At 41.6% G+C, this 21,781-nt stretch overlaps 1 protein-coding gene across 7 annotated transcripts in view; it reads left to right on the forward strand.

Moving 5' to 3' along the window:
* Positions 1-21,781, forward strand: part of CHD7 (chromodomain helicase DNA binding protein 7) — a 226,510-nt gene that overhangs the window by 122,916 nt on the left and 81,813 nt on the right. For all 7 annotated transcript variants that reach the window (XM_064267725.1, XM_064267724.1, XM_064267728.1 and 4 more), the window contains 2 exons: positions 3,150-3,580; positions 18,150-18,291. In XM_064267725.1, the coding sequence (XP_064123795.1) occupies positions 3,150-3,580; positions 18,150-18,291 (573 nt within the window). The remainder of the gene's footprint in view (positions 1-3,149; positions 3,581-18,149; positions 18,292-21,781) is intronic.

Consider the following 21,781-nt stretch of genomic DNA (forward strand, 5'->3'; position numbering starts at 1 on the left):
CGAGTTACCACCATGCAGACTAAGGAGGGTACACATACCTGGAATTAATTCACTATTCTGAGTTTTAACCATTGCTTACTGGTAGAGTTTCCTCTTCCCAGGAATAACTTTTTCTTCCATTTCCTGAAAAATAGCTTGTCCCAAGTAAGTTTGAGCTCTGTGTCCTTTAGAAAAAGACAAGGCATTTTTCTTTTTAGTTACATTCTGAAATAATGCATAACAACTTGACTTAAGCAACTTAAGTGTCAGGAAACAAGTAAATCATATCCCGCTGGTTCTTAGTTAATGAGAATTTGGACAGTGCCTGCGTTAAAGTGTGTCACAACTACGAGTATTTGTGAGGGGAAACAGAGAGGCGGGGTGATGGTTAGCTGTGTTTTCCCTGTACGGAAATCCACTCAGGCCCATTTACGGCTGTGTATTCTTCCCCAGACACCAATCCTTGCGTTTGTCTTTTCTGTGTCTCCTTATTCTTCTTCAGGTTCTTTCCCTCTCAGCAATGACTAAAAACAGCAATAAGTATTTTAAGAATTGTAAGTACCCTAGGATTTTGAAAGAGACCTTAGAAATCATCTAACCTGAACCCTTCATTTTGCAAACTAACAAACTGAATCTCAGAAGGGAGAATGATTTTCCCCAGACTCTACAGCTAATCTCTTGACTTGGCTTCTGGGCTCTTTTGTTACAGGCACACAGAGAGAGAATTGAATGTCGGTCTTTTTAGCCACCATGGCAGATTTCAGTGGGAACCATATAACCGCTTTCTTTTCATACGGTGATACATACTTTTTAATGGTTTTGGGTCACAACCACTTTGGAATTAAATGAAACCTGTGGAGCCTTTCTGAACGTGGCCCGTGTATACAATTTCAGGCGATGGACAGAGTCAAATGTCCCTGGATTTAGGAAGTTCGATTTAAATCTCAGCTCTGCCCTTACTGTGTGGCCCTGGCTGACCACAGTACCTCTTTGAACTTTACTTCTTTCTGAAAAATTGGGGGACATATTCACATTTTTCTTAAGAGATTCAGGTGAACTAACACAAGAATGTACCTAGCCCAGTTTCTGGCATCGAATACTCAGTAATTACTAGTCATATTGAAATCTGATTTCCTGCACCTATATTTTAAAGTTTGGTTCTATCCTTCCTCCTTGACTGGTGGAGTCTCTGGGTGGTGCGTACAGTTAACGTGCTCTGCTGGTAACTGAAAGTCTGAAGATTGGCATCCACCCAGGGGTGTCTTCGAAGAAAGGCCTGGTGGTCTACTTCTGAAAAATCAGCCCTTGTAAATCCTACAGAGCACAGTTGTGCCGTGACACACATGGGGTTGCCAGGAGTCAGAGCCAACTCGGCAGCAGCTGGGTTTTACTTTGCTGATGTAAGCCATGGCCTTGGCGGACGTGGGCCTGAGCTTCCGGCCTGCTCTCCTTTCGTAGGGCATGTGCTCGGGAGTAGAGACCCTGGTTCCATCTGCTTTGATGTCAGTTTCAGCTCCGTCACTTACCATCTATCCCTCCCTGTGCAGGTTACTTCATCCCAGAGTGCCAGTGTCCTCACGTATAAAATTAGAAAAACAATCACACCTAGCGCTCAGGGCTGTTGTGGGGATTGAATGGTATTAAATAAATAAAAAAAGAAGACGGCGGTCAAGTTGATTCTGAGTCATGGCAACCCTATAGGACAAAGTAGAACTGCCCCATAGGGTTTGCAAGGCGGTAAATCTTTACGGGAGCAGACTGCCACATCTTTCTCCCTCATAGCGGCTGGTAGGTTTGAACCACCTGCCTTTTGGTTAGCAGCCGAGCACTTAACCACTGTGCCACCAGGGTAGAGAGGGATATAAAATGCTTAGCCCATGTCTGGTACGTAGTAAGATGGCTCAGTAAACATTAGCAGCCATTATTGGTGGTGTTGCTGTTTGTATTATAGTTAGTATTAATTATCAGGGAAAGCTTATGAAAAAGGCAGAAATGAGTAACATTCACATATTTAACACTTGGTTTTCTAATTTTTCGTTGGAAGGTCCATTAGAAGTCATAATTTTTGCCTGGTCACTTACTGTGATCTCAGCTGACCCCCAGCATCCCATCCTAATTATTGGAGTTCTCCAGTGTACTTGAAGCAGGCTCTGGGGGTGCTCCTAGTGAATGACAGTGATCTCCTGCAGAGCATGTCACCCCTGACAATTCGAGTTCTCTCTCCCTCAGTGAAATTTTGAAATGGGAAGTTTCAAAAAGCTAAGAAAAGTATTGTCCATGTTTCATATCAGTACAAGAAATTTCACCAATCCAAAGTTATTATGTTTGGATATGTACTTTTAATTTAATATTTTAATGGAGAACATAGAAATGACCTAGACTGTGTAAGATTTATTTGCTGTGTTTAGTCTAGGGCTTTGAACCTGTTGGACAGGCTTGAACCCCTGCTGAGAATTTACATTTCTAACAAGTTCCCAGGCGATGCTAATACTGCTGGTCAGGGAGTAACATAAGGGAAAAATCCTGTTCTAGGATTCAGGAGGCCTGAGTTCTAAACCTGCTTACCTGCTACATCTCCGGGGAGCTTGTTAGAAATGCAAATTCCCAGTGGCGGGGGCGGGGGGGGGTCGGGGGGCGGTGTTTGAACCCAGAAGGAACCATTCAAAGCCCTGGTTTAGCTTTGATTTCAGACTTTCATTGTACCAGAACCTTGCAATGTTAATTACACTTGTTCTTTTTGAAATAGCTAAACTACCTGTCTTTCCTTTGACTCCCCACTCCATCATGGGGAAAAGAATTTCACTTACTTTTATTCTTTGCGGTTTAGCTTTTGCTGCACTTTTGCCGCTCACCACTTTCCGTATAGGCTGGTTAGAACGTGGACAAGATTTTTAGCTGAATGTGAATTTTTTTTTCTTCCCGACTTGAATTTTTTACCGTATTATTAAATTACTGTTTTCTTTTCACTCTATTTGGAAACTTTCCTATTAAAGAAATATGTATTTTTAGATGAGAGAATATGAGAAATTCCACAACTGTCTAGCTGGTAAAATATTTGCTACCTTGAATATAGAATACATTTTAGAAACATCAGCCACTAACTTTCAGTTCCTTTCTTCTTCACCATGAAGAATGATAAACTAATTTCAATTCCTATTTGTGTCTCTCAGCATTCTCCATCGGAGCCCTTTCTAGAGAAACCAGTGCCGGATATGACTCAGGTTAGCGGACCGAACGCTCAGCTAGGGAAGAGCGAAGGTTACCTGCCGTCAGTAGAACAACAGCCACAGCAAAAGAAGAAGAAAAAGAAAAACAACCACATTGTGGCAGAGGATTCCAGTCGAAGTTTTGGTAAAGATGACTTCCCTGGTGGAGTTGATAACCAAGAACTAAATAGGAACTCACTAGATGGATCCCAAGAAGAGAAAAAGAAAAAGAAAAAGCCGAAGGCAAAAAAGGATCCGAAGGAACCGAAAGAACCCAAGGAGAAAAAAGAGCCCAAGGAACCCAAGACCCCGAAAGCCCCTAAGATTCCCAAAGAGCCAAAGGAAAAGAAAGCAAAAACTGCCACACCAAAACCCAAATCCAGCAAAAAGTCAAGGTAGGCTGTGGGCAGAAACAAAACTGAACCCAATACTTCTACCCTGGCGGGGGGGTGGGGAGGGTGTGGGGGGCATGGGGGGCCGGGGGGGTGAGGGCTGTGGAGCATTTTGATTTTTGTTGTCATTGTTGAGTTTTTTTTTCCCCTAATGTCCAAACTAAAAAGATGAAGTTTTTATGCATTCTGAAATTTAGGACTCAGTTGTTACGAACTGTTGATTTGGATGATAGATTTTAGAGATCTTACTGGATAAAAATTATTTATTATTTTGAAACATTTTTTTGTATTCTTATGAAAATTTATCATTTAACAAACAGAACAAAGGTAATTATTTCTAAGCATAGACCCAGCAGCCTCATTTTCTGTGATAATGTAGAACCAGGAAGGAAGGATCATAGAGGAAAGAAAGGTTACTATATTTCACTAAGCATCTCAGCCCTGTTTCCCAGAAGTTGAAAAAGGAGAATTAATTATCTCCACTTGGTAGAGTAAGCCTTCCAGGGGCAGAGTTGAAATCCTAGTGCGCAACGTGGGAAAAATCAAATAGCAGTTACCCATTCGATATGCATTCAAGAGTAACATGCGCTTTAGGTTCTAGGAAATGGCCTTCCTTCAGTCCTACTTCCTCTCCATTCTTCCGTCACCAGTATTCTGACCCCCCAGAAGGCATATTTAGCCAGTGAGAAAAGCTGAGAGGAGAAGACATTGAAGACTAATTTTTTCATTTGTACTGAACATTTCTTACAACTGTTCTGAACCAGTTCCAAACATCTGAATCTGTTTTTCAGAATGTGGCTCATGTTAGAAAATATAGTTTCCAGATGGAAGTATGGTCAGACTTGGTTAATCTGAACCTGTTTGCGAACTCCATTAGAAAACACGCGCCGCCCCTACCCCCCTGCACACACGCACGCACGCGCACACACACACGCACTCACTCGATTCTGCAGTTGACGTGTTTGACGTGAACTTTCTGAGATGACTGTATCTAAATCTTTCACTTCTAGACTGTTCTGTGTGCGTGTGCAGGTACCCAAATACAGGAGAACAGTGAACAGTGAGATGCTGCCACAAAGTATAATGAAAGAGCAAACTTTGATTTTCAACTTCCTGCTGAAAATACCTAAACAGCCCCCAATAAAAAGTTTTTGCCATCAGTACCTTTTATGTTGCCAGAATAACTGAATGACGTTTAGGAACTCAATCTTACAGATGACTTCATATTTGGATTTACTTATGAGCATTCTTTGGTGCCTCAGTCTGTGGTCTCTTAGTTAAAAATCATTATATTTCCCTTATGAACTTTCTTAATTCACAACCCATTTTAAACTCTGTTTTTATTAATTTCAGAAATATTAAGTGCTTCCCATGGCCAGGTGCTATGTTAAGCATTAGGGCTACAATTGTGAGCAAGGAGCACATGGTTAAATTTTCAGTCTGACTTTTGAGGTGGTTTTTGAGCATATAATTGCTTCTTGTGCTTTTGATAGGAAGGAAAGTCTGTGCACATTTCTCCCAAGGAGAAAGAAATCAAAGCAAAATCTCAAAAACAGTGTATGCCTTTTTTTTTCCTTTAAATGTAGGAGTCTGTAACCTAGAGAAGCTTTCTGGAGCTCAGAAAATACATCACTGATAAGAATTTTAGCCTCAAGATGTCTCAAGTTTTTGGAGTCATCATCTAATGGTCAAAATTGATAAAAAAGAAAAAATATATATACCTTGGATCTTGCCATAAATTTCCAAGCATATTCTTTCATGGTCTGATTCTACATCAAACTGGCCCTACCTATCTTTAAAAATATACTTTGCATATCCTGACTTCCTGTAGAATACTTTAGGGCAGATATTAAAATGCTGAATTGAACAATAAAAATTGTTAAAAGGTCCTTCACAATCCTAAACAACTGTTCGGAATTGGGGGCATCAGGATCTGGTCAGTCCTGGGCAGCCCCATGCCTCCTGGGTACTGGTATTGACCCTGTGTTTATCCACTGACGATCACTACACACCTCACGTGCCTGTTGCCATCTGTCCTTCAGGCACTGCGGGTCTCCCGTGCAGGTGACTTGTCCAGTACTGCTGAACCTGAGCAAGGGTTTGCACTAGAGTCACTGCTTATGTGTGTTGGGGGGGGGGGTAGAAAAGAGTGTGCTTATTTTCTCCCAAGAAAAAGGTCTAGTACTTTTTTCCTCCTGTTTCTTTTGCCTGATAGTCTCAGTCAATGTCTCCTATAGGTGAGAGTTGTTTTGCCCCAATGGTGGGGAAATAATCGAAGGGAACACTGCTATTGAGTCTGGAGATGCCCAGGGGAAAAGGGAGCTGTCTTCTTGTGACCAGGGACTTTGAGAGGCCACTGGGCAGGCACCTGGAGTGTGTGCGGCACTCTTGTTGGCCCTGGTGACTTTTCCACTTGAAGCGTAAAGTGTTGCTGATTTAAAATGGAGGGTGAGGCAATTCCTGAAAATCTTTCCTGTCCTTTATGGTCTGTGCTGCAGCTGGGAATGGTGGGCCAATAATATGGTAATTGAATCAAGATTTTAAGTAAATTAGCAAACCAAACCATTATTCTGTTGAACGACAGTGTTTCTCTCTGTCAAAGGAGTTGAATATGTTGAATCGTTGTCTAGTTCTGCTAAGGCTAGAAAGGAAGTAGCATCCCTAAAGCAAGGAGAAGTAGAAGGCATACGAGTAAATGTAAATTCTGAACAGCATAGCAGAATAATTATGTAAATTGAATATGCAGTGATGAAGGTAATAGGGGGTTTGGGTTATGTTCGCACTAGGGTTGAATTGCCATAGCAGTTTGCTTTTAAGCACTGGCATATAAGCGGTGGCAATTTTGTTTTGCAAAATGCTATGTGATACCAGTTATTTTCATCCTTGAATAAGTTCACTTGATGAATTTGTTTATATGGGAAATAATTTTCCTACAGAGGGCTGAAATAGAGGGAATAAACAGAAGTGAAACGGAAAGTTTAGTTCAGAGATGCGCACGTTTTTCCCTTAGAGTCCTTTGTGGCATGTCGTTGGTGAGGCTGTACAGAACAAACGGACGTCTTCTGAGCGTGCGGCGAAGGAGCGGCCGGCTACAGGTCCAGCTGGCTCTGCCTGTCTGGCAGGCGGAGAGCTTGTTCTTCGCCAGCCATGCACCCTCCTTAAGTTACGTGGGGAGACTGGCTGCCGGAGAGTGGGACAGGCTTTTCTTATATGCTTTTGTGGTGCCCATCTCACCACCTTATCATACTGCCAGGTTTCCATAGGTAGGTGTTTGAGGCTTGAATTTGTGGCCTTTCTCAGCTAACTGGCCCTTTGGTAACCAAAACATAATCACACCTCTCTGTCCTGTGCAGAGAAAACCTAAGAGAGTCTGCCCAGGAGCTGGTGTATAGGATGGTATTGAAACAAATAAAAAAGGTGTTCAGGATCTCAGAAAGAATGTTTAAAATCATAATGATCACGTTCTTCTTTTTGATTGGGACCATATCTTTTTTTTTTTTTTGTCCCTTTTTCTCTTTATGTTAAATGTGTATGCGTATATATTTTTCCATTTAACCCCCCTAGTGCTCTCCCCAGGTGTTCTTATGGCTTTCAAATATTGGCAGTTAATACTGCAAATAACAGCTAAGACATTTGGGGGCTGGAGAGGCTGCCATTTCGCATATGGAAAGATACATGGCGCTGAAGTAGGAAGATCTGCATTCTCCTCAGTGGGTGGACTGTTGTGTGCGTGGCCTTTGTGAGATGAGAATTTGGAGGAAGCACTTTCTTTGAATGACTCTTGAAGGATTTAGTGGTCCATTTAGCTACGTAAAGATTCTTTGAATGTACGTAAAGCAGGGAACTCGGCCGGAGATTGTAACTTGACTACGGAAGCTGCAGTGGAATGAAGCAGTAGAGAGTCGCCTGCACTGCCCTTGCTAGGTGCACATGGTGTGATCCTTGTTCCATCCCCCACCCCACCCCCCCAACAGTATGAAATTTAATAGAAAACTACAGTGCTGTTTTTCAACTAAGTGAAGAGTGAAAGCATCATTTTCTTTTAAACTGACAACAACAAAAAAAAGACTGCTCTTATTTAAAAAAAAAGTACAAAAGTAGTGAAGTACACTGTTTGCAAACCATGCTATAATTAATAGTATTAGTTAATATTTCTGTAGCAACGTTCTTCTGGGGAACTTGGCTTTTCAGATAGTGTTTTCTATTCAGCCAGTAAAATCAAAGGTGGCATATTTTGGTAAATCCTATAGGGTCGCTACGAGTCGGAATTGACAGCAATGGGTTTGGTTTGGTTTAACACATATTTTATAGTGTGCTTCTGAACATTTAAAATTTCTCAGTAGAGAATAGAAACAAAAGCAAAATATCAAACCAGTTTTTCCAATACGTACAAAACCTCAGATACTCAGATATCTTCCCATCACATACATGGGTAGTAAATTGAACCCACAATTTTTCTTCTTTTTTCTTGTTCTTTCTTTATTCACTTGCTATGAGTTAGTCTTGACCCAAGACACTGGGCAATTCGAGAGGCTCAGTTAAGTGTTTTGTGCTCTGTGCCTGCAGAGGAGAGTATAGATTTCTTAAAAGTGGGGCGTGAAATGGACTTCTAAGCACTTTCTGTGTTGGGGAGGGACAAGGAGGTGATAGTCTGTGCTTAGTGCCTGTGACGTGGGGGAGCATCGCCTGGCTCTGCCTACTGGTCTGTTGCTGCCCATCAAATCCAAGCCACAAGTGAGGAATGGGCCCCTGCATCCACTTCCTGTTCATCTCTCTCACTGAAGTTCATCTCTTTGCAGAAGAGGGCCAGCCATGCGGTCTTTTTAGACCCAAGTCATTCTTTCTTTCAAGATAACCACCCAGGGTCTGTGCGTTGCCAGTGAGAGGCCAAATGGTGAGCCTTCCCCTTGTCTGACTCCTCTTAAAGCAGCGGAGTAAGCAGGGAGGGAGAGCCGTTATCCTGTTGTTGGCACAGATCCAGATGTCTTTGACAACACTCGGTTCAGCTTCTACTCATTGGAGGAAGAGGGTGCCTAACAGCACTGACCCTTCAAAACAAGTTCTGCTGACATCTGCTCTGTGCTAGGTGCAAAGGATGGGTCTCACTGGGCCTGCTGGAAATTCCATTTCCGCCAGTCCAGTGAGCTGCAGTACATTCCAAAGCAGTGGCCTGCTGCCACTTGAGCTCACGGGGGAGAGGGTGGCGTCGAGCTCACTTTCAACTCCCATTGCCACCCATCAAGTGAAGCTTGAGAGGTGAGGCGGCCATGGACAGCAGTGGGGGTTAGAAGGGGATTTTTCTGGAGACACATTCCTTTGGAGTCTTTTTTAAGTGAATTGTAGGGTGGATCATGTATCGCCATAGCAGATATGGTTGTGATATTAGGGCTGAAAATAAACAACGGAAGGAATTGATTGTAGGGTGATTTTTAAATTATTATTGGGGAAAAAAAGAGTGTGTGTGTGTATATATATATATATATAAGAAAATGCTTCTGAAAAGGACTGCACTCTTACAAAAGCAGAGTGTAACAGCTGCGTGATATTAGTTGTCTTCTGCCTAGCGGAGGCCCATTTGAGCTGCTGTAGGCTTGTGTGATGCTGACTTACCGAGCATCAATAATCTGAAATCCCAGCCCTCACTTCAGCCACCTTTATATTGAAGTATCTGTCCGTGGCTTAACTTTAATTTTTTAAATAGGGAAATAACCTGTTGCTGTCTAGTCGATTCCAACTCATAGCAACCTTATAGGACAGGGTAGAACTGCCCTGTAGGGTTTCCAAGGAGCGACTAGTGGATTTGAACTGCTGACCTTTTGGTTAGCAGCCAAGCTCTTAACCACTGCACCACCAAATAGGGAAATAGAGAGTATGAATTAAGGAAAAAGACACTGTACTTTGTTTTATTAAAAAAGTTAGAAAGATAGCCCCCTTGAATTTTCTCATAGAGTATATACTTCTATATATCACTGAACAATTTGTGTAGAAATTGTTGAGTATGAACCTAAAGTCCTGTGTAAACCTTCACCAAAACCACAATAAAATATTATTTAAAAAAAAATTAAAAAGAATATACCTGGCTTCTATATGAATAACGTAAATCATAGGCTTTCAGCTTCTCCAGTTGGGATGGGTGGTGATATCGTCTCCTTTTTGGGTTTACCGTCTGGTCTGCCTCATTCTCCACCTACCAAGAGCACCCGAGAAGGTTGTGGGAGGGCAGCAGGCCTCATCTGTTGTGTGACCCACTCCAGCAGATCAGAGGGAGCCTTGTGCATCCAGGGGGTTGGGCTCTGACTGCTGGAGTCCCCCTCATTTGTTTCCCTTGCTGGGCCATGGAAGTGCTGTGTGTAAATAAACGTGGTGTCTTAGAATTTGGCATAAATAGCCAAATATTTGCCCTGCAGTAGGGCACTCGGAAGGGTGTGCTATGGCATCAGGGTGTTGGAAGCATGTGTTTTGCATTTATTTTGTAATGTCTCATTTATTTAAATTCTTTTATGTCGCATCTCAGTGTCAGGCCGTGCCACAGTGTAAAAGTGGCTCATATCTGTGTGGAGCTGCCATGATCAAATGACAGACACATTAGCTAACTGGACTTCTTTCCTGTATTATTTCTGGCAGATCTTAATGCAGCACCTAAAACCTCAATGGCCTTTAGATTTTCAGTGATAATTCTTGACTGTGTGAAGAATCGTTTTTTTTTTCCCCTAGAATATATTCGGTGTTAAAAATAGATCAGGCTTTTTCAGGAGAGTATTCCACTATACTGTGTCTTTCATTTTTTTTAAACATTTCCCTTAAAACATTGGTCAACCCTGTAGCCATCCTCAGGGTTCTAATATTGGAAAGTTTAAAATTACCCAAGGATGGTTGCCAGTTAACAGGACACATTCACCAGAAAAGGTTTCAGGACCTAGAACATCCTCTAGGGCAGCATTGGACTGGAAGGATCTCCCTGCGGAATGTTAGATGCCTTCAGGTCAGTCCCCAGCCTCAGGCACGGGCTTTCCAGCCAGATAGCTTCCAGCTTCAGTCCTAGGACGGTGACTTTTCCAGCTAAAGCATAGGCCCTCTTTGAGCTTGAGCTTGCTTCCTCATCTATGGGATCGGTGCTCATCCATGTAAAGGCTAGGCATGTTGAGTTTGACATACATGCTTTAAAAGAAAGGGAATTCGGTGTCTGACTCTCTTGTAAGTCTCTTTGCTAGTTCTTTCCTAAAACTCTGTCCTAGATCATATATTAAGGGAGTGCCTTTTTTTTTTTTTCGTTTATAACAGCCACTTAAGGTCACAATTTAGATTAAATTATTTGGTTTGTAAGTATTCTGGTAATGACTTTCAGAGAACTTAAAGTCTGTTAGTAATTTATTACTGAAATCCTGTGTGTGTTCATGAGTAAAATAGAATGCCCTTCTCTTCCCTTCCTCTTCTCTCTCTCTCTCTGATCTAGAAGAGTGAAGTGAAAAATTTGTGGGTGGAGTTGGGGTGAGCAAGGCATCTGGTTGGTGTGAGGCATGGGGGCACGGGCTGGGTGACTCAGAGCCTCCTGCAGGCTAACCTGTGTGTCAGGGTTGGTGGCATAGAGGGGGCCAGCCAAGGGACTTGCCCCTCCACCCCCCCGGATGCTCACCGCCCAAGGTCACCTTGCAGAAAATCTCAATTGCAGAAAATCTCAAATGTTTTGGCAAGTCTGAGTACTCTTGGGGCTTCAGCTAAGGAGCTCTGAGTGCTTTTGGGGGAAGCTGTTGACTTTTGTGCTTGCTAGCTGTCACTCAGTTTGTATTGTCTTTTTCCTTATTAGTTTATTGTGCCATTTGTCTTTTATTATGTTATATTTTAGCTGTTAAATTTGATCTTAGGACTTTTAAAAAATTTTATCCTGTTTAGTTCATTTTACTTTATGATGTGTACTACATTTTATATTGCTTTGATTGACCGTTTTAAACTTTGTTTTTGTATTTTATTTTGTCTTTTCTAGTGTGCCTCTTTATCTTTTGACTTTGTTTTTCATTGTTTAAAAAGCTTACAAATAGTAGGAGGTGCTTAGAGGAAATCCTATACTCTTAAGTTGAGAAGCTAGATGTCCTTCTGTCTACAGCATGGATCCTTGACCCTAACAGCTTATTATGTATTTCATTAGGACAGTCTAGGTCTTCTTAGAATTGCAGAATGCCACAAACAGAGAGCATCTTGCTCACTTCTTATTTATTAGACTCAATTCTTTATGAAAACAATGTAAAGTATAAGGACACGCTTCAATACCTTTTTGCTTTTTTTCTAAAAGATTCTAGTGTAACATTTTGGACAGGCCTGAGTCCTTGAAAATGAACCAGATTAATCTTGAGGTGCTAGCCTCAAGGCTGATTGTCTTCAGTGTAGTAAGTCTTCTAACTTACTTCTTCTGAATGGCCCATTTGATTGAGGAACCCCCCCCCCGCCCCCGCCATTCCTTCTGACGTCTACATTAACTGGCCATATTTTTCTCACTGCATTCAGCTCCACAGTATGGTTCCTTCCCAGATCTTCTTTCTACTGAGTGTTCAGATCCTTAGTTGACTGTCGTCAACGTTTAACTGCTTTCTACCCTACAATTTTTGTAATAAATCAGTGCAGATAGCTGGCTTTCTAGTAAGTTCTGCCCCTTTGCATAAAGTCTTGCTAGAAAGCCTGCAGTCTTTCTCACCAAAAAGAATGAGTTATCTGTGCTGGGTTTTAGCTCACATGGGTTCATCCAGCTCCACTCCAGGCAAAATCACTCAGCTAGTCATTAGGGGCTCTTACAGTCATGGCTGCGAATGAATCTATTGTATAGGTATATTCCCTAGTGGCATAGTGGTTAAGTGCTACGGCTGCTAACCAAGAGGTCGGCAGTTCGAATCCGCCAGGTGTTCCTTGGAAACTCTATGGGGCTGTTCTACTCTGTCCTATAGGGTTGCTATGAGTCAGAATAGACCTAACGGCAGTGGGTTTGGTTTTTGGTATTCCCTAGAATGCCCTTTCATGAGGCATACTTCTCTCTGAGTACCAGGTTTGTGTTTTCTGAACGTTTGTTTCCACGGGTCCTCATCCCTCTGATCCCATTGGAGGCGGCTACTTACCTTCAGACCTTGGTCTGGCGGGGCCTCCTGAGTGTCACTAAGCTGGGCCCTCTATGCTTCCAGCCGCCCCTAGCATGACCCCATGTCATGGTGAAATGTGAAGTGCAAGGCTGGCAGAGGAACAGGGGCCCTTCCAACCCCCGGCAGGATCCCGGCTCTCCATCCATGGTTCCCAGGGCGTGTCCTCTCTTCCTGAGTTGATGGCCCTGCATCTCAATCACATCAGTAATGATGGGGATAGGGGTCAGGAAATAGAACTTTGTGAGCAGGAGGGGAAGTATGTCAATGGCATTCTTCTTACTTGGCTTTGAAAAATTACTAAGTTCCACCCTATTATAATAATACACTAGCCTCATTTTAGTTGAGTCACATAGGTGTTTCATCATGAACATAGAATCTATGTGGGATGTTCTCTTTTTTTTAATTATACAAAGGAATAGTTTTTTTTTTTTTTAATAAGGCCATATGATGGCATTTTTTATTATACTTTAGATGAAGATTTACGGAACAAACTAGCTTTTCTTTAAACAATTAGTACACATATTGTTTCGTGACATTGGTTACCAACCCCACAACATTGACAACACTCTCCCTTCTCAACTTTGGGTTCCCTATTACTAGCTTTCCTGTCCCCTCTTGCCTTCTAGTCCTTATCCTTGAGTTGGTGTGCCCCTTTAGTCTCGTTTTATGGGCCTGTCTAATCTTTGGCTGAAGCGTGAATCTCAGGAGTGACTTCATTACTGAGCTAAAATGGTGTTCTTGAGGCTTCTCCAGTCTATGTTAGGTCAGCAAGTCTGGTCTGTCTTTGTGAGTTAGAATTTTGTTCTATGTTTTTCTCCAGCTCTGTCTGGGACCCTCTATTGTGATCCCTGTGAGAGCAGTCAGTGGTGGTAGCCAGGCACCATAGTTGTACTGGACTCAGTCTGGTGGAGACCGTCATAGTTGTGGTCCATTAGTCCTTTGGACTAACGTTTCCCTTGTGTCTTTGGTTTCTTCATTCTCCCTTGCTCCAGATGGGGTGAGACCAGTGAAGTATCCTAGATGGCTGCTCACAAGCTTTTAGGACCTATGAGGGATGTTCTTACGTGACTTAATAAGAAAAGCATTTGGAGTGGTGTCTGGCACATAGTAAGGGGTATATGTGTGTTTTTAATTGTTGTCGCCATTACTTATACAGTTAAATAGATCAGCAAATGTTTCTAAGTACCTGCCTGACCAAGCATTAGGAATATGGGGGAAAAAAAGACACAGATCCTACTGTTCTTGAGGTTACCGTGTAGTTGGAAAAACACACACACACACACACACACACACACACACACACACACAGAGCTTTGACTTTAATACGTTGCAGTAATGTCACCACAGTGTTTTGTGTATTTTAGCTATACCTGTGTGGTGGCGTCACGTGGCATTTAGATGGAGTGCATAGGACATACATAACTGGTTCAGACCATGAGGCCAGAGAATGCTCCCGGATGGAAGGTATCAGCGCCGAGAGCCCTAAAGATGAGTAGAGTAGGAGGAGCGAAGGCAAGAGGAGAGAGGTGTGTGTAGAGAGTGGCTTTGCATGTCTAGAGCGTAAAGTATAACGGTTTTGGGGAACGTGGGAAGAGTAGAAAAATAAAGCTGATGTTGCCGGCTGCAAAACTGCAGGGGGCCTTGTATGCCAGCACTGGGTGTCCCGGACAGTAATACGTAGGAGCCGACTTCCAGCAGGACAGTGATAAAGTCAGAGCCACACTTTGAGGGGTCCCCTAGTGACAGCACTTTGAGGGGTCCCCTAGTGGCAGCACTTTGAGGGGTCCCCTAGTGACAGCGTGAAGGGTGGATTTGTGGTTGATGTTGTGGTGGTGGGGCCATGACACCGAGCTAGGGAATGCAGAAGGCATGGGGGGGGCACTCTTTCTCGGGGCTCATGTCATTTGGGGCTAGAAGTAGAAAGATTCCGTGCACGGCCTTGCTTTTCTTGTAGCTCTCACTGGCTCGCAGGCCGCCCTGTGGACTGCTGTGGGGGCAGCGTTGGCTGGCCCTGTGGGCTGCCGTGGGGGGCAGCATTGGCCGGCCCAGGGGGCAGCTGTCACACAGCTGCCGGAGGTGCACTGGGCTTCGGATCTGTGCCCACAGCTCAGAGGCCTCGCTGCAGAGTTGCAGTGTTGGTTTATGTCACGTTTTTGATTCATCACATTCTTGTCCCCCCAGCCACAGGAGTGCCCTCCTGGTGCATTCAAGCTTTTGTTATAATTTGGATGAAGGCTGCGTGGTCAGCTCTGTTTTAGCTTTGATATAAAAAACCAGTTCTGACCCTTGCAGATTTAAATAACATCCATGAAGGTGGAATCTGTGTCCTTTCCCCACTGGTCTGACATTGGGGCACCCTGAGTGTGGAGGTCAGACGAGACTGTTGGAATAGTCTAGGGGGGAAGTCACGCGTGTCTGAACTAGAGCAATGGCAGAGGGGATGCGAAGGGCATAGTTGGGGTTTGTTTGCTTGTTCGTTCTTCTGGTTGGTAGGAATGTCGGTAAAAGATTTTCTTTCTATTCGTCTTGCTTCATAGGAGTGGAGTCATGTCTGTAAACCTCTGCACTTGATTTGGCCCAAGTGGGGCTGAATGTATAGCCAGAGCAGACCTCACCTGACTTCGGCTGTTTGTCTTCTCAGATGTGTTTGAGTGTTAACCGTTTTTACCAGACACTGGTCAAGTTTTCATGCATTATCGCATTTAAACCTCATCATGAATCTTGGAGGAAGATGTAATTACAGATGAAGAGACTAAGGCTCAGGAAAATTAAAGAACTTGTCCAGGGTCACGGTTGTAAACAACAGAGGTGGAGCTTGAACTAAGGTCCATCTGACTCAGAGCAGTGCTCTTCACTACCATGCTATCTCACCTTCTTTTGAAAAAAGAAAAATTTTGACTTGAGTATTTTGGGCAAAGCTCTTAAAACAACTCTGAGTTTATTGCAAAGCAGTAGCAAAGACAGTTTGATTTCTGTAACTTTATTTTGCTCGTGGTTGTGATGTTCTTGGGTGGATATTGAAGATTCGTAGCACCCCCCTCCTCGACCCCCCCCCCCTTAGGATACTTTGTTGATGTCATGAGAAGATGTTAGCGTGGAACGCTTAGCCGTCTTTGAAGCCCGTTAACACTGCAAGGCCTAAGGAGTTCAGAAACCTTTCAGTGATCAGATCTGGTGTAAGAGCTTCCCTTGGCTTATGTGCTTTTTGTCTAAGTGTTTGGAGATGTAATGCCTGACTGTTAGCCATCTTGGAGTTTCCATGTAGTTCGTTCTTAGGAAGGGCAGATGGAAAATCATTAGCACTTCTCTCCTTCAGCAAATTGATATTCCATCAAACCTGGGCTCTGCCCTCTTCAGGACAGTGAGCCTTTCGCTCATCTAGGAGAGAGCACCAGGTCACAGTAACCACCACGAAATTAAATTGTGCGCTTTGCCTGGTTGTGGAGAGGTCACTGGGAAAAGCATGAGCTGCCAGCTCACTTTACCTGGCAGCGGTTCAGCTCTTTGACAGGTCTACCTCTGATTTAAACAAATTTGAGAAATATGTAAAGTTTTGGAAGCAGTTTTGCACTGATTTGATAAAAGAAACCACAAAACACTGCAGCGCAGGTGTTGAGAATGTTTGAAAGCTGATTGAGGGAAGCAGATGGCTTTAGTCAGTGGCATCCAGCCAAAAGAGCAGGTGCTGGTCACGTGACTGCTGGTTACCAGGGTAATCTGATTGCTCTTGGCGTGCAGATGAAAGGAAAGGGGCCCAGTGTTCAGCTGTAGTATTGTATAATTTGTGGCAGTTAGAGCGGAAATAAATGCTGGAAATGGAGCCTCATAGTAGGGGAGACTTCTGTCCATGTGTAGCATAAACACTAGGACAGTTGGATGAGGAATTGTTGTATGGATTTTTTTTTTTTTAATTTAAAAAATATTATGTTTTCTACGGATCTTTTGGGGACTTAAAGTTTTAGATTACTGCCTCTCTCCCGCCTCACCCCGCTAAGTAAAAAGAACTCTTTAAACCGAACTGCGGTTTGCTATGATCTTGAATTGTTTTATTTCCTTATGTGGCTATTTACTGTGCTAAAATGTCGACAAGACAAAACACAAACAAGCTCTTCGTAGTTTTTTAAAACCGACTAGTTTAAGACTATAAGCTGTTCTATTAGCTGGAAAAAAAAAATAGATTTTAGGGGTGTGATGGATACTTCATTATATTAAAAATTCCTTTGAACTATTTTATGATACATACTTTATTTAAAAAAAAAAAAAAAGGCATGTATGTGCCCAGGCCCCTTTTTCCTTTTACTATACTCGACACCAACGGGTTTGATTTTTGGTTTGGATACCTGATGTTGAAAAACTGCTATTTAACGCACACTGTCAGCACACTGTTCTGGGAATCTACAGACTTTAATAGGTAAACTTTGAAAGGGTTTTGAAATAATATTTTTTGTTTTCAAAATTCATTGGGATTTTAGGCTCTCTAGAAAGAGTGAAAAATTACCATCACTGTGGTTAGATTACTTTAATTGTTAGATAACAAATGATCATTGATCTTAGAAAATCTTGGGGCCTGTTTATAGAAACTGAGGCAGTAGCATTACATGTGCATTCTAAGAGAGAATGTTAGGTAAAGTTCTAAGGAGATGCTGAACTGGAAATGTTTTTTCTTAAAGTTCATACCTCTCTTTTGACTGACGTTAACATTCAAATCCTATTAATAATTGACAGAAACATACAATGGGACACGTGCTTTGATTATTGGGTTTGTTTTGCTATATTTTTGTATTTCAGTAACGTAGCTTTTGAAAATAAGGCTAATTTTGTCTATGCCAAAAAATGCCTACTACCCCAAAATAAGGCTTATTTTTAATTAAGAAAGCTCTGTTAAGTAAAATTATGAAGAACAGGAAATTGCTATGTATTGTAATTATATTTTGAAAGCTTCTAAGTTGGATAAAAATCTAGCTGGATGGTATTAAAGAGGACACTTCACAGTATCCGTCCAAAAAGAACTTAAATGTGAGTGTGTAAATTCAACCACAAGAGACACAGAGAGATCATTATATTCTAGTTTTCCATGACAGTTTTTAAAGGAAATGTTCTACACCTTAAAAACTTGATAGCAAAAGTCCTTCTTAATCTTATTTTTCATTTGGGTTGGTGTGTTGGCAAGGATTTTGCATTGACTAGATGACCAAATGTACTGTGTATGGTATTGGGAGTGTTTGCGTGCAATTTCTTTTTAATTTGGTCCGCTATTTGTTAAAGGTCATCAGGATGGGGTTTTGCCATAAAAACTTAATTGATAGTACTTACCTTTAAATGGCCAAAATGCATCGATTTATAAATCGTCATTGATTCTTCAGGGATATGAATGTGGGAAATATAAGGCATGGGGCGTGTGGACAACCACATTAAAAAGTGAGCACTAAGTGATCCACTTTGAATTCTAGTAATAAGAAACCTGATTCAGAAGCAAGTGCTTTGAAGAAAAAGGTCAACAAGGGGAAAACAGAAGGTTCTGAAAATTCAGACTTAGAAAAAACACCCCCACCATCTCCTCCTCCTGAAGAAGATGATGAGCCAGGTGTTCAGGTAATACCATTATTCTGATACCCAAGCCTCGATTATTTCGTATGGGGTAACTTTAGACATGTATAAAGTGTTAACAGTAGACCTCCCCTGTCTTTGTTATAGAGATGCTTTTAAGCTGTCTTATTGTTATTTTGGAACATTATATCTACAGTGATGAGAGCAGCAGGGCCAACGCGAAATTAAACTCCTGGCCAGGGATGCCATGGTTTTGCTGTCTTTGTCTCCATAATAAAAATGAGGATCTTCATTTATTTCTGTAAATGTATATTTTGATGTTTATATTTGTTACCGCTCATGTTTTGGTTAATATATTGTTAATCTATGAGTTTGTTTAAAGCTTCATTCACATTTTTAATTTTTTCTTTAATGTTGTTGCTTGTCAATTTGTTTTTTTTTTTTTAGTTTTGCAGAATAAGACAATCAAGGTGTAATCTGTAGCTTGTCTTAGGGTTTCTGACATTTGATGGTCAGAGTTGAGTTATATTCATGTGATACTGGACTTTCTATGAGCTAGTCAGTGACTTTCTGGATAGCAACTCAGCAGAATTTTCCAGTGTTAGATTCTCTTGACTTTTGGAAGATTTTATGGGAATCGATTGGAAAACTCCCCATGAAATCAACATTAGGAATTTGGGTTCTTGTGTGTAAAGGCCGCTGCTTTCCGTGATTGGATGGAGAGGGATCCTTACACGTGACAGTTAAAAATGATTTCCTTGTTAGGTTCCCTGGAAGCATGCCAGTGTTGTCCACTGGGATGGCTGGGAATGTAACCTATGTGAGTGACATCTGAGTTACCCTGCAGTGGATCCTGAGGATCCTATTGGACTAAGAAGCCAGCCCTCTAAGAAGCTGGATTGACCTGTTCTTACCGTTCATTCAGTGCATACCCATGCTTCCACCTACACCCTTACCAATTGGATTAAAAGTTAGAAATAACAGTATATTTGTGTATGCAGCTCCAGTCTAAAGAATTTCAGATATTTTGGGTTCTTTTTTAGTTACTGTAACTTTGCCGAATGACCCAAGCTAAGAGGACCCGAAAGGGTAGAGAGAGCATGGGCAGGTGTGGGTTGGTTTGGTTTAGTTGTATGACTAACGTAGTGATACCTCTTGCAGTATGGGCCAGTGTTGTAATTTCCTTTTATTTTACGCATTGGTGAAATGCTATTGGGAAGGTAAGTAGTTTTATTTTACTTTTTTCAATTACCTAGGGAGTTGTAAACTAAAGCGTTTTAATGATTTTGAATTTCATTTTCTTACTCAAGGTGTTTTATCCCTAATTGTATTTGCTTAAACTAGAACTTCTATGACAACAGTATCTGGACAACATTGAGAAAATTTATTCATGTGAGCCAAGAAAATCCTGTTACTTGTTCACAAATATCACTGCTGTTTTTTAAGTCTTATTTGTGTTAATGTAGATTCAAATGGACTTAGTGAAATTAATAGTCTTTTTTGGATTTTTTTTTGCATTTCAGTTGAAGAAAAAAAGCGAATCAATTCAAATGAATATCAGGGCATACTTTCTAATTGGCTGGTGCTTAACTGCTATGAATATAAGCCACCACATATGTAGATCTGATGTTGCGGGCAGTATTTTCTCCGTTTCTGTGATACAGGAAGTGATGCCAGCTAGTTGTTTATGATGTTTCTTCCTGTAACACATGCATAAATGGCTGAGGGGTAAAATTCTTGAGTTTTGTGCTTGATTTCTTTATATTTAAGTAAATGCAATATATATTTAACTAACTAAAAAATTGTGTCACAGATTATGGCAACAGTGAGCTCATGGAAACACATGCAAATCTTCTCTTCTGTATACCGCTCTTAGCTACAACTACGTAACTTTTTAAATGCAATCCAAGTTTAAAAATAAAATCCTCCAAAGTTGTTAGTGTCAATTCACGAGTTTTAAGTTACGGTTTAAATACAGTTCTTATATTTTATTTTGAGCTACAAAAATCTTCCAGATACTAATAGGTTAACAGACCACAATAGAAACATAATTAAGGGATAAAATCATTTAATTTTTTAAAGAACTAACTCTTACTGGGAGATTAGAAAAGGAACCTATGTACCTAAAATAAATGAATTTAATATCAACTATGATGTAGCAGAGAGAGAGAGAGAGAAGCCATATAACATTTAAAATTTTCAGGAAATTGAGTTCCAGTTGTATTTTGGGTTGTTTTTACGCTTATTATGTGACCTTGTATATGCTACTGTCTAACCCCATCACTAGGAAACCCTATGGGGCAGTTCTACCCTGTCCTGTAGGGTCACTGTGAGTTGGAATGGACTTGACCGTGCCCAACAACTCCATCACTGTTGCACAGACAAATAGTGATGACAACACAAAGTTATTTCACAAAGTTGTTAGAAGGAACTTACCTCATAAAAGTAATATCCACCAATACATAAATTTCTTTTCTTTCTTTTTTAAAGAAAGAAAAGCTCCCTGTTTTACTACACTGGAACCTTTCTTTAGTATCAAAGTAGGATTTAGTGTAAAGTGGATTACATTTTTTTAGTATGTTAGTCTTAGGTCCCATCCAAGAGTGTTTAGTTCCATCTACTGATAGAGTACTGGGACAGTGTGTGTGACTCCAGGTGTAGAAACCTGTTGACACTTCACAGGTATGTCCCTGGTAGCATGTTCCTCCTTCCAGTAATGGTAGAAGGGTGAAAATATGAATCAATCCATTTCAATTTAGTTAAATTCATATACCAAATGAAATACAGATGTTTTGCTAAATTTCACAAAATGTTCTTGATAATAGTATTTAAGTCATAAAGACTTAAGTGAGAGGTGAGAAAGTGAGCCCAAGAGAAAAGTTATGGGAGGAGAGCATGGAAGCCATGGCTAGCCTTGTAGCTTGTTGCTTTCTGGTTCTTCTTTGGAGAGGGAGTAGCAGGTTAACGGTGACGCTGGTTCTCCTAATCGCATTTGCCTTTAATTTGTACCATGTCCTGTTCTAAATGCTTTAAACGAATTCCCACAAGTGAGTTTCACAATATCCTACAGTCATTACTATCATTAACCCCTTTCTACAGACCAGGAAACTGGGGTCCACAAAATAACTTGTCAAACCTGGGCACTCAGCTCCAAGGCCCATGAGATTAAGCTGCCTCCAGTGATGTGGGAAAGGGTCCCAGAGGGCTTCTGTGCTGCCTCCACATGGGATTGCTTGTTCTGGGCAGCACTGAAGCTTTGTAGTGGAGAGGAGGGTCAGAGGAGGAACCCTGGCCCATGTGGCCACTCCCTCTCACTAAGCCACAGGAAGTATGTGAATAAAACATTACCCAGTGTTTCCAGTCAGAATGGTGCTCTGTGGCTAAGCCCCCCCGTGGCTGTGTAGGGTTAGGAGCTGACAGTGTGGGGCAGTCCTCTTGATGTACTTATTAGAGTGGGCTTGTATTGTGAGCTGCCTCCAATCCCTGTTTGAAAGCAGGGAGGATACAGACTTAATAAATAAAAACTAGTCAGTTT

Source organism: Loxodonta africana, chromosome 14 (assembly GCF_030014295.1).
Source record: "Loxodonta africana isolate mLoxAfr1 chromosome 14, mLoxAfr1.hap2, whole genome shotgun sequence".
NCBI lineage: Eukaryota > Metazoa > Chordata > Mammalia > Proboscidea > Elephantidae > Loxodonta > Loxodonta africana.